This window comes from Asterias rubens, chromosome 2 (assembly GCF_902459465.1).
Source record: "Asterias rubens chromosome 2, eAstRub1.3, whole genome shotgun sequence".
NCBI lineage: Eukaryota > Metazoa > Echinodermata > Asteroidea > Forcipulatida > Asteriidae > Asterias > Asterias rubens.
In genome coordinates, this window is record NC_047063.1 from 10,003,910 (window position 1) to 10,015,986 (window position 12,077).

The 12,077-nt window shown below is 38.0% G+C and overlaps 1 protein-coding gene across 1 annotated transcript in view; it reads left to right on the plus strand.

Annotated features, from left to right (window-relative positions):
- Positions 1-11,464, plus strand: part of LOC117302989 (low-density lipoprotein receptor-related protein 4-like) — a 24,241-nt gene extending 12,777 nt beyond the window's left edge. The window contains exons 13-23 of the mRNA XM_033787009.1: positions 247-403; positions 815-943; positions 1,998-2,246; positions 3,108-3,267; positions 3,937-4,067; positions 4,369-4,638; positions 5,259-5,390; positions 6,291-6,437; positions 7,117-7,251; positions 8,047-8,355; positions 10,041-11,464. Coding sequence (XP_033642900.1) covers positions 247-403; positions 815-943; positions 1,998-2,246; positions 3,108-3,267; positions 3,937-4,067; positions 4,369-4,638; positions 5,259-5,390; positions 6,291-6,437; positions 7,117-7,251; positions 8,047-8,355; positions 10,041-10,870 — 2,649 coding nt within the window. The 3' untranslated portion in view covers positions 10,871-11,464. The remainder of the gene's footprint in view (positions 1-246; positions 404-814; positions 944-1,997; positions 2,247-3,107; positions 3,268-3,936; positions 4,068-4,368; positions 4,639-5,258; positions 5,391-6,290; positions 6,438-7,116; positions 7,252-8,046; positions 8,356-10,040) is intronic.
- Positions 11,465-12,077: the final 613 nt, after the last annotated feature.

Below are 12,077 nucleotides of genomic sequence, written 5' to 3' on the forward strand. Positions count from 1 at the left end.
TTGTGCAACAAGGGTGTTTTTTCTTTCATTATTTCTCTTGCAAGTTTGATGAACAATTGACTTCAAATTGTTCACACATTTGTTATTTTATGTATATGTTGAGATACACCAAGTGAGAATAATGGTCTTTGACAATTACTAAAGGTGTCCAGTGCCTTTAAGTAATATTTGTTGATTGTTAGTGCAGGAGTATTGTCACCGAAAATCTTTGAAATATTCTCACTTGTCATATGTTCTGGTTCATAGGATTATCTTATGTGGACAGAGCGGGCTCCATCAAATGAACTGATTGCCATAAACAGATTTAACGGCGAGCATGTGGGTCAGCATTCATTGGATGGTCTGTTGGAGTCAGCCTATGGTGTCAGCATGTACGCCAACAGCAGGCAGAAAGATGGACAAAGTTTGTAATTTTTCATAGATCTATAATGGCATCTTTGCCTTACTAGAGCAGACATCTTGCCACTCGTAGACCACCGTCATGCCAAATAGCAGGAGTCAGTTCCAAACCTGATTTTTTTTAATAAATATTATTATGGTATGTGTACTTGCCTTAGTTGACTGGCAAAGGTTGTTGAAAAATATGGAGACACCCCCCCCCCCCCCCAAACATAAGTTACAGGTTCTAGTTCCGTTGTGGTCAGTTTTTCTTTGTTCACATCCCCCCCCCAAAAAAAAAAAAAAAAAGAAAGAAGAAGAAACAAACGGCAACCGAAGTGCCCCTTTCCAGAGGAAAATGTTGTGCCCCTTCACTTTCAAGACTTAAGTATAATATTAACTAAATTGTAACTGTTTGTCAAAAAAAACCTTTCAGATCCTTGCTCAGACGGCATGCATGATTGTGAGCAACTTTGTCTTCCTGCCCCATTGCCATCTAATAACTACATCTGCACATGTGGAATCGGTTATAGACTAAATGAAGACGAGACTTCCTGTACCTCAGGTAAGTTATTAAAATAATGCACTAAGGTTATTAAAGGCACTGTACACGTTTGGTAAGTGTCAAAGACCAGTGTTCTCATTTGGTGTATCCCATCATAACCATAAAAAAACAAGCCTGTGAAAATTTGGGCTCAATTGGTTATCAAAGTTGTGAGAAAAAGATGAAAGAAAAAAACACCCTTTTTGGATGAATTTGTGTGTTTTCAGATGGGAATAAAAGAATAGCTAGAATAGGAATGGGAATAGCTAGAAGTCTATTTTAGTGAGAAATTACCTCTTTCTCAAAAACTACGTTACTTCAGAGGAAGTCGTTTTCCACTATGTTTTATACTACCAACAGTTCTCCAATGCTCGTTACCAGCTCAGTTTTTAAGTTAATATTTATTTTGAGTAATTACCAAACATGTACCTTCCCTTTAAAGGCACTGGACTCAAGTTCTTGGGTTTCTGATATGAGCAGAGTTTTGGTTCGAGTCCTGCTCTGGACACTTGCGTCCTCGAACAAGATAATAGACCGTTATTGCATAGTCCTTTGAATGGGATGTAAAGAATTGGAAAGTCAGGCAGGTTCTTGGTCTAAAATAACGGGGAACCCGACCAAAGTTGTTTTCAGGAATTATCACACTCTTCAAATCTCATCGTTCCTGCTGTATGTTTGTGCTTCTTTGTTTATCTTTTTGGTTGACTATGCATACCCCTTTTATAAGAGTTTATTAAAGAACATATCTATGTTTTGACGGAGACAATAATATAGCACTTGATTATTTTTAAATTTCTAAACCTTTTAGTGAGAACACTCATTTCGAAGGTGTCCAGCATTAAAATACCCACTTAAAAATTTATACAATAAAAACTTCAGAAAAATAATTAAAGTTAAACAAACAAAATCAAAATTATTAAAATCTGGGCCTGCCAGTTTATGCAAATGAGTAAATGCAAAAAAAAAAAATAGGAAAAAAATAGAAGTACATGTGTTTAGGAAAATAACATTATTTGTTGATTAAATATTTGTACTGGCCATTTAAAGATTGGCATTGCATTTATATATTGAATAGATATTTTGAATGACAACTTCATTCTGGTGGCCGATACGTATCTCCATGGCATCTTTCAAGTTGACCTCTCCTCCCCTGACCTCACTCTTCAAGCTATCCCATTGGTCAACATATCCAACCCACTGTCAGTCGGCTACGATCCGATACAGGGATTGGTTTATTGGAGTGATGTTACTGAGGGTTCAATTAGTAGGGCAACTCTGCACGGTGGTAATCAAGAGGTTATTGTGTTGGCCAAGGAAAATCAAGGTATTATAAACAGCTTTCTTTGGGTTTAATCTGCTCTGTGAAAAAATCAATGAAAATGCTTCTTCTATATTTTTCCTTTTAAAGACACTGGAAACTATTGGTAATTGTCAAAGACCAGTGTTCTCACTTGGTGTATCTCAACATATGCATAAAATAACAAACCTGTGAAAATTTGAGCTCAGTTGGTTGTCGAAGTTGCGAGATAATAATGGAAGAAAAAATACCCTTGTCACATGAAGTTGTGTGCTTTCAGATGCATGATTTCAAGACCTAGAATTCTAATTCTGAGGTCTCAAAATCAAATTCGTGAAAAATGATTTCTTTTTTATCGAAAACTATGTTACTTCAGCGGGAGCCGTTTCTCACATAGTTTAAACTATCAACCTCTCCCTATTACTCATTAACAAGTAAGGTTTTATGCTAGTAATTATTTTGAGTAATTATCAATAGTGTCCACTGCCTTTAAAGGCACTTGGGAGGAGTTGCTTCTCACAATGTTTTTTACTATCAAAAGCTCTCCACTCCTTATTACTAAGTAAGTTTTAATGCTAACCGAGCCGATGCATACAAAATTAAATGAGCCCTCAGGTTGGTGGTCAGGTTGGTGAAGTTGGTGTCTTGCCTCGCCTTCCACCGGGGGGCACTATGTGGATTAGGTTTTCAGTCTCTACTTGACTGCATGGGTTTTCCCTGGAATAATTTCTGAGGTTTTCCTCCCACATCTAAAACTGAAATTTCGTCATCATCTTCTCTTCCTGTTTGGCTCTAATTAAAGCGTTGGGAATATTTATCCAGATCCAAGAAAAATTGTTCGGGAAATATTTAGTAATTTTTAACGCATTTCCACCCAATATTTGTCAGCCCCTTATTCCATAGTCGTAGACTCCAACTCAAGAGTAGTGTACTGGACAGACACTATAAGTAATACCATCAGAGTGTGCCGCCTCGATGGCAAATACCACGTCACACTGGTAAATACATCTAGAAGTCCGCGAGCTCTGGCTCTACTACCGAATGAAGAGTGAGTTTGTTGGATATTATCATTAGATTGTAGACATCCGTGTTATTTTGGTTGGTGGAACACACATGTGCCTCCTATATTTTGGCACACTGCTGTGAGTCATGTGTGGATAATATGCCTCTCTTAATATTCATGGGTGACGTCATAATTCTTACCCAAAATGAGGCTATAGGCGCACGTCCGCAACCACTTGCAGTGGCTGCATGGCCGCGTTTTGGGTTAGAATTGTGACGTACTCATGCATAAATATTAAGAGAGGCGTACTTAGGGGCTTCAGAGGCTCTTAACCATCATTTTCAATATAGTTGTTTACCACCTGTTTGGCATAATCTTGTCATGGCAGACAGTTGGTAACTACTGTTAATAAGATTTTTTTAATGGATTATCAGAGTGGGGATGGACAAATTTCTTTGTCTTTTTTATGTTTATTGGGGCAAACATGTCAAATGGTAAGGGCATGTTAGTTAAGGATCTGTTTGTTAGGGAAGTGGACTGCCACTTCCTAAGGTCAAACAAATGTTATGGTTCTTTGTTGTTGTGTGTAAACTCCTCTTCCCCTTGTAATTTTGTTTTTTATGTAAATGATTTTTGCCTAATTCTTACTTTTTGACCATTTTAAACTTTCCTCTTTCTTTACTACAACAATTATTCCCATTTTTGTCGTTTCAGACTCCTTTTGTGGACAAGATGGGGTGAGAATGGCGTAGGTATTGACAAAGCATTCCTGGACGGTTCGGGGAAAGAAACATTGATATCGGCCGAACAAGGTTTTTACCATGGACTAGCAATAGATGAAGCAGGTACGTGTAGCAGTGAAAATAAGGGCCTTGTCACAAGGCAAGAAGAAAATACATTCCAGGCGTCTGATTTTCCAAGATTTTTCAGGATTTCTCAAAATTCTCTTTTGCAATTAGTTTTTTCTTCAAAATGAAGCACCCCACCCAAAGGGAGAATGAAATAGTCTGGTTTATGCCCAAACCTGTAGTTCTGCCGATGCACTAAAGTGTCTGTAAACTTTCTAAATTGTAACATCTTGGAGCTAATAATATGACTTTATGTTTTATTTAAAATTATCTAATTCATGCTGTGTATATTTTGCAGAAAGACGATTGTATTGGACGAATGGGCAAGCTCACAGTATTGAATCGTGTGATTTGTCCGGCAATTACCACCGTGTGATATCTCTCGGAATAGACTCCCGACCCTTTGGCATTCTCCTGAAAGGTCCTCATATTTACTGGACGGACCATCAGAGCTTCAATAAGCTGATGCAAGTCGATAAGGCAACGGGATCGAACGTGGTAGCGGTCAGTGGCCTGGACCTTGCCCGACCAAATGGTGTTTACAGCAGAAGCACATCAGCGAGTCCAGGTAAGAATACATGGATGCGGAGGATCTTTTTAAACTGGTTGTTTAATATTTTAACTTTTTTGCCAGCTGTCTGTATTATCTAGACTCCTTAATTTATTTTACTGTGTAATACTTTGCTCTGTATAATTTTGTCTGGTCCAGACTTTTATTGTTCTTTCCCAGCGCCTTGAGGCAGATTTCTTCTGCTATTGTTTTTGCGCTTGATGAATTTCCCTTGGTTATTATTATTGTTATTATTATTATTATTATTATTATTATTATGATCTCCTTCCTAAGCCCATTATTTTGTGCTACGTGATAAAGTGTGTGGTTTTAATTTGCAGTTAAAAGGGTGTCACTCGCGCACCCACTCAGCCGCCCACAGGCTCGCTTTTCCAAGTAATTCAAATTGCATGAAGGTGGCCATTACGTCTGTTGGTTCTGTTTTCAAATTTGTTTAAAGTCAGCCATCTTGATATAACTGATTCAACAAGTCGATTACCGTTTGGTTGGAACAGCCTTGTCACAGCGGATAAATTGAACATGCAAAATTGCTCAATTGATGACCAAAACATAATTATGTTTCTGGTTACAATTTTGTTGAGAAACTTTAAAGTATAATTGTATACTTCTGTCCACAGTAAGTAATGCCTGTACAATCAACAATGGGGGATGCAGCGGTCTGTGTCTTCCGAAGCCCTTTGGTCAATCGTGTTTCTGTCCTGATGGTCTACCGGCAAACGAAGATGGAAGCTGTAACACCATGAACACTGGTAAGATCTTGTTTAAAAATGGCCATACATACATTCATACATATCAGCATTTATATCCTAAGGTTACAAAGCTGGCTGTTGTTTGGGCAATTGGCTACTAGCGACTGTTGTAGGTGGCTTTTCTAGGGAGCAATGTCAACCACTAACAAGCCTAGCTATCCAGTCAATATTAATTGAGGCCCTCAGTAGAACCATACTTAACTGTGCGTTGTGGGCGGAGCCTAATGGATCGGTCTATTGCAAAGGTTGTGAGTACACAGTGCTAACACACAAACTCAAGATGTCCAATGTGTAGTGGAGGCTGTGCCACGCTCACAATTTTGGTGGGCATTATGTTTAACGCCGCATGGCCTAAAATGCGCACTTCACTGAATAACGCACAGTGACATTGACCACCAAAACGGCGCATTCAAGAATATTCTGATGCATTTTTTACCCAAATTGGATAAAACTGCTGGACTTTACCCCCTTGTGATTTTTTTTCAATTTTCAAGTTTCAAACCTTCGGAAGTTTCAAACTTGCGCTAGCCAAAATATGCGACCTACCAACTTAAATTGAGCTGTGATATCCTTACTGTGTTTCACATTTAAATAATATGGCCATGTGATGTCCTCTCGACCAATCAGAATGACAATTTGCGCTCTCTATTTTTTGCACTGTACCCTTTTATCATTGTATACTGCTTTCATTTTAAATATGTACCTCTAGTGGATCTTATGGTAATTTGTCCAGGATTTTTATAATTTACGTATTTTTTTTTTCTTTTTCATTATCTTACGAAATGTTTAGATGAACAAAGCTATAGTTTTTCTTATTTTGGTTGTAAAGCGCCATGGAGCATTTTTGCGATGGATTTGGCGCTTACTAAATGTTATATTTTTTATTAACATTATTAACAGCTGACTCAAAACTAGAAACACTTGAAATGACGGATCGACCACATGACGTCACACTCCAAGTGGGCATGGAGATCTTTCAGATGTGTGGCAGCAATCAACTGTCGGCCAACATTCAGTGGTGGAAGGACGGGGAGGAATTACCACTAGGTGAGTGTGACTTGATAAACGTCTTGACTTTATTTTACCAAATGGAAAGTGAAGTAATATAGACCTCAATAGTTCCACACCCTTGAGAGCATAGCGTCGACTCAGGACTTTAGGGTTTTTATTAGTGCAGTTTGTATGGATTTCATTAAACTGCTCTAGCACCTGTTGGAGCTCCTGGGGTGGATTTCACAAAGAGTTAAGACTAGTCTTATCTCGTGTTAGGATGAGTTACTCATCCTAACTTGGGACAAGCCTTAAGTTTTTTAATATCTCCTAGGACTAGTCCTTCCCTTTTTGTGAAATCGACCCCCCCCCCGTGTATCATGGGGTTAATTGATCAAGAGTTGTCTCCAAAGTAAGTGTTGACAAAAAGAAGGAAAAACATTTTCTAAGAAAAACATTTTGTTGTGGGTTTTGATTCGTTTTTGTCAAACTTTTCTTCATTTTTCACTTCACAGCCTTTTGATTACTACAAGTATGAAATTGCAATTAATGACCTTATAGCAATGAGCCAACAATATGACCCCCAATCACGCAGTGAACTCCACTGGCTATAAGAAAATGGATTCATAAAAAAAAAATTGTTTAACTTGTTGACTATTTTACAAATGACTCATTTTAACCGAGTTCTGACCTAGAAACAGTGGAGTGTGATGTGAGTTGTTTTGTTTATTTGCAGGTCAATCGGGAAGCATGTATGTTTTTCCCGATGGCGGGTTGCAAATCCTAGACGTTGATGAAACACACAGAGGGCTTTATACTTGCATTGTGACTGCAGTCGACGGCAAGGCTGTGCAAGCACATGCAGAGTTCCGTAAGTTTTAAACTGTAATGTTTGGCTAAAAATGTGTATGTAAAACAAACAGATTCAGTCGTGAGACTGGTCTTTTTTAGGCTGGATGCATGTGTTTGACTTGCTTTGTGCGTAATGCTTAAAAGTGAATGTACACGCCAAGCAATGAACATAAATCCATGCATTTGTATTGCGTACTACATTATCCGTAAGGCCATGTGAATTTCATAGTGTGTATTATATATTCCTTTGTACAACACATAGATTTCTGTCCTTATACTTTGTGAGAAAAATTTCATTTCAAAGTAATGTGGTTATGTTAAAAGATATCAGTTTTTACGTATCATACTTTGAATCTGAGATTAGATTGTGTATTAGGGATTTATATTAAGCTCATTATGGCTAAAACAAAAGAAATGTTTTCTGAGCAATAACTAAAAATGGACTTGACGTCTCCAAACTTGGTTTGTGGATTAGTCATGGGATCCCCCAGAAGCCTATTGTTTTGGGACCCACTCAGATAAATATTAAGCTCATTATGGCAAAACAATGACTCGAAAAGGACTTGGCGAAGCAACTCCAATCTCAGCGGAGCATTTGTTTTGTCAAAACACTGTTCTTAATCTTCCTGCAGCGACACACTCGCTCTGGATTTTCGGCAATATTTCAAAAATGAACATTTGGAAATGAATTTTTCACATGTTGATTTTATGTTAAACATCTGCATTTATATAGGATTAAAACAATAAAACAGTTCCAAAAACCAAAGGTGTAGTTTGCCTTTAAACCATTTCCCTTTTCTCCTTCATACCACAGAATTTGATCCAGATGACGTATTCCTAGTTGAACCCAAAGCAGACATTGTGATTCCAGAGGGGGGTGATGGTATTCTCATGTGCTCTGCAATAGAGGCCTCTTATGTTATCCACTGGGAAAAGAATGGCGAGCGAGTTCAATTCTCAGATATGATCCACATGTATTTGGGGGATAATCTGATAATTCGTCAGGCGATTATCTCAGACTCTGGGGTGTATACCTGTTATGCAGAAACGTTCGGTAGTGGGGTGCGTGTTGCAGAGGTACCTGCCAAGGTCACTGTAGAACCACAGCAAGTTGTAGAAGAAGGTAGGGTGACTCTCTACTTCATCCTCCATTAGGGTTGGAATGTTAAACCGTTTAACCATCACAAAAAATCCATCGAAAACCATCTCCTTATTACATTGTTTTACTAATTTCTCAAAAACTACAGCACCTCACCAATTAATATTTTCAGGGAAGCTTTCTACTATCATTATCTTCAAACTGTGTAAGTTTAATGTAAGTCTGTGGACGTTGTGTTTATTGTCCTATAAAAAGTACATAGACCATTTAAAGGCACTGGATACTATCGGTATTTGCTCAAAATATTTGTTAGCATAAAAACTTACTTGTTAGCAATCAATGGAGAGATGTTGTAAGTATAAAACATTGTGAGAAACGGCTCCCTCTGAAATAACGTCGTTTTTGAGAAAGAAGATATTTCTCACTGAACAATTTGAAGTTGATTTCGAGACCTCAGTATTTGATTTTGAGGTCTCGAAACCAAGTATCTGAAAGCACACAACTTCGTGTGACAAGGGTGTTTTTTCTTCCATTATAATCTTGCAACTTCGATAAACGATTGAGTTCAAATTTTCACATGTTTGATATTTTGTGCATATGTTGAGATACACCAAGTGAGAAGACTGGTCTTTGACAATGTGTCCAGTGCCTTTAACAGTTAAACAAAACCACCAGTAAAAACAAACAAAAAGCTTTCAAATCTACAAGACCACTGGGTTTGTGGCTCAAAATGTTTACTAGACCAGAGTTCCCTTTTAAGAGACCAGAATCAAAATATTATCAAGCTTCCTGACCCAGTTTAGCGCACATTTTAAGATAACTGTCTTTATTTAAACAAGCACTACAACCAGTAAGAGAGTAATATTCTCCATAATATTGTTGATTTCATTTTTTTTTTTTTTGAGCGTATACTTCACTTTGTTATTGCTCATAGAATTGGAAGGTATTTTATCAGTTTCGAAGTCAACATCTGAACATTAATTTTTTGTTCAAAATGTTACTATTATTTTTCATTAGTTCAATTAAAAGACACGAGACTCTGGTGAAAAGTTTAAAGTGTAAAATTCTAGCCTTGCTCCACATATGTTCTTTGCAGGAAAAACATACTGGGCACTTTGAGACGCCCCTTGGGTGTGGTATAGTGCTATTATGATAAATATATGTTTTATCAATAGTAGTTACTGGTGTTTATACACTGCCATATTTTGATTACTAAATGCTGTAGGCCTACTTTATTTTGCCAACTGAAGCTTGCCCTTTTTTTTTTGCTGTATGTATTCCCCCATAATATTATTAGTTGTAATGTAGACAGCTGTATTTTGTGTGAAATGATGCACTTTATTTTGTTCACTTATACCTTTATCTTGTGGACAGGTTCTAAAGTTGATTTACAATGGATGAATTATTATCTAGTAACAATATTTGAGGTCATACTCTCTTGCTACTACAATTGTACACAATTGATGTGCAAGTATTTCTATAATTCTAAATAACTATTTCGATGTGTTTATGAAATGTACAGGTATTGCTGATGCTGTTTCTAATGACTGTTTTTGTAAATTGTACATTTCAGCTCTTAGCTGCCATATTGCAGTATTTTTTAATAAACCATTAAATAGGCCTAATGTTTATAATTTAATAACAATAGTACAAATTTTGAATGAATAAATGACTCTTAACAATATCCTGTGTCTGTTGAATCCCTGCAGTGTGTGGCAGAGTAACATCACCCGAGGCAACCGGGATAGCATCAGAATCCAGTAACGCATCCCAGAGCGATATCAATGATGATGACCAGACCTTCCGCATCGTTGGAGGTACTACTGCCAAGATGGGATCGTCCCCTTGGATTGCACGTATCTGGCTGACTAAAGACCGCAAACACTTCTGTGGTGGGACGCTAATCAACCGCTTCTGGGTCATCACAGGGGCTCACTGTATTACTGAATACTCGGTGACCAAGGCCGACATCAAGATCAGGCTGGGTGACCACGATATCTACTCGACGGAGGAAAACGAGCGACTGATTGGCGTGCAACACATCAAAGTGCACCAGAACTTTGTCGCGGATGATTATGACAGCGATATAGCCTTGATCAAGCTTGACGAACCGGTGGAGGAATTCACTGATTACCTCCGTCCAGTGTGCCTTCCCAGCAAAGCCTTGGCAAGGGCCCTCCTGGTTTCTGGGCGCAAGGGTACCGTCGCGGGTTGGGGTAGGCTGGTTGAGGGTGACAGTTCGCCCTATCCGCGTTTCCTTAAGGAGATAACGGTACCCGTTGTTGGACAGCGAAAATGCAAAGCCTCCACCAGATATCTTGTCACTGACAACATGTTCTGTGCTGGTTACAAGAAGAAAACAGCTGATGCGTGTAGAGGCGATAGTGGGGGACCATTTTCCATAGAGCATGAGGGTAGATGGTATCAGCTTGGCATTGTTAGCTGGGGAGAGGGTTGTGCCAGGCAAGGCAATTATGGGTTTTATACCAGACTCATTAAGTTTCTCAAGTGGATGAATCAGTATATAGAAGAACATTAATCATGGAAACAAATCAACAAGATTCGTTTTAGTTCTCATTTTGAGACAAAAATCAGGACTTGTTGAAATTGATCAGGAGGAAACAAAATTGTGTTTCAATCTGAAATTATTAAGCTCATGTCATCACTAGTCCACAAGAGAAATATTTTTGTATTAAACACTGTCTAGGTTGAAAAGATAGCATCAAAATCCTTTTTAAAATTACCATAGCTTATTTCTCAAATGTTGCAATCGAAGTATGCTCAATATGAGCTGATACAAAAATCCCTCGCAAAACAGAAGCAGTTTTTGTTGTTTTGATAACCTCCACCAATTTTGGTTGATATTTCACAGGTTTAACAAAATTTATTATTCATCATAGTCATTAAGTCGAGCGCCATGTGGAAGGTTGAGCCTGCCCAGTGATTTTTGTCCAAATATTCTGATTTAGCATGCAGGAGCGTAATTCCTCAGCGCTGGCAAAACGGGTGTCTCGTTTCAGGGTGTCTACTAAGCTATTGGATATAATTGATACCTCACGACTATGTGCATTTACCCATAGAATATTTTAGTGGCAGCAATTTCTTAAAAATGACCCCCGCCCCCCCCCCCCCCCCCCCCCCCAAGTGAGGAATTGTGCTATTCACAGAAATTTTTGCACAAATACTACCATCATAGCATTCCATTTTTAATTGTAAATATTGTAAGATTCTAAAATCATTGTTTTTGTTATTATAATTACTAGTTTACTTTTTTGACCACTTCACTTATGTATTCTAACAATTATTCCAAGACCACATGCAGTTTGATTTTCTGAGTCTTTTTTTTTGTTAGCTTCTTAAGAACTTGTTTTCCTTTGAAAATGTCATTGCCGAAATGAATCCTTGACTTGACAATGGAAAGGCAGCAGATGTTCTCAAAATTAGTTTCAGGATTGATGGTGTTGTGTGAAAAAAAATAAGTACATAGGCACTCACTGTGGTTCACAGAAAAACAATAGAGGCAGCCTTTTTTTTCTTCTTTCTTTTTTGCTACATTGAAACAACAACAGGACTTAGGTCTTGAATCCTATACCTCTGGGAAAGGTTTTTACAATGCATGTTTTCCATAACCTGTAATTGTTGCTCTTTGTTCAGGTGAAGTATTACTGATGTACATGCCTGGCTGTGCACCCGACACGGCATAAAGTCCAGGTTAAGACAAATACAGACTTTACGGTTGTCTGCCA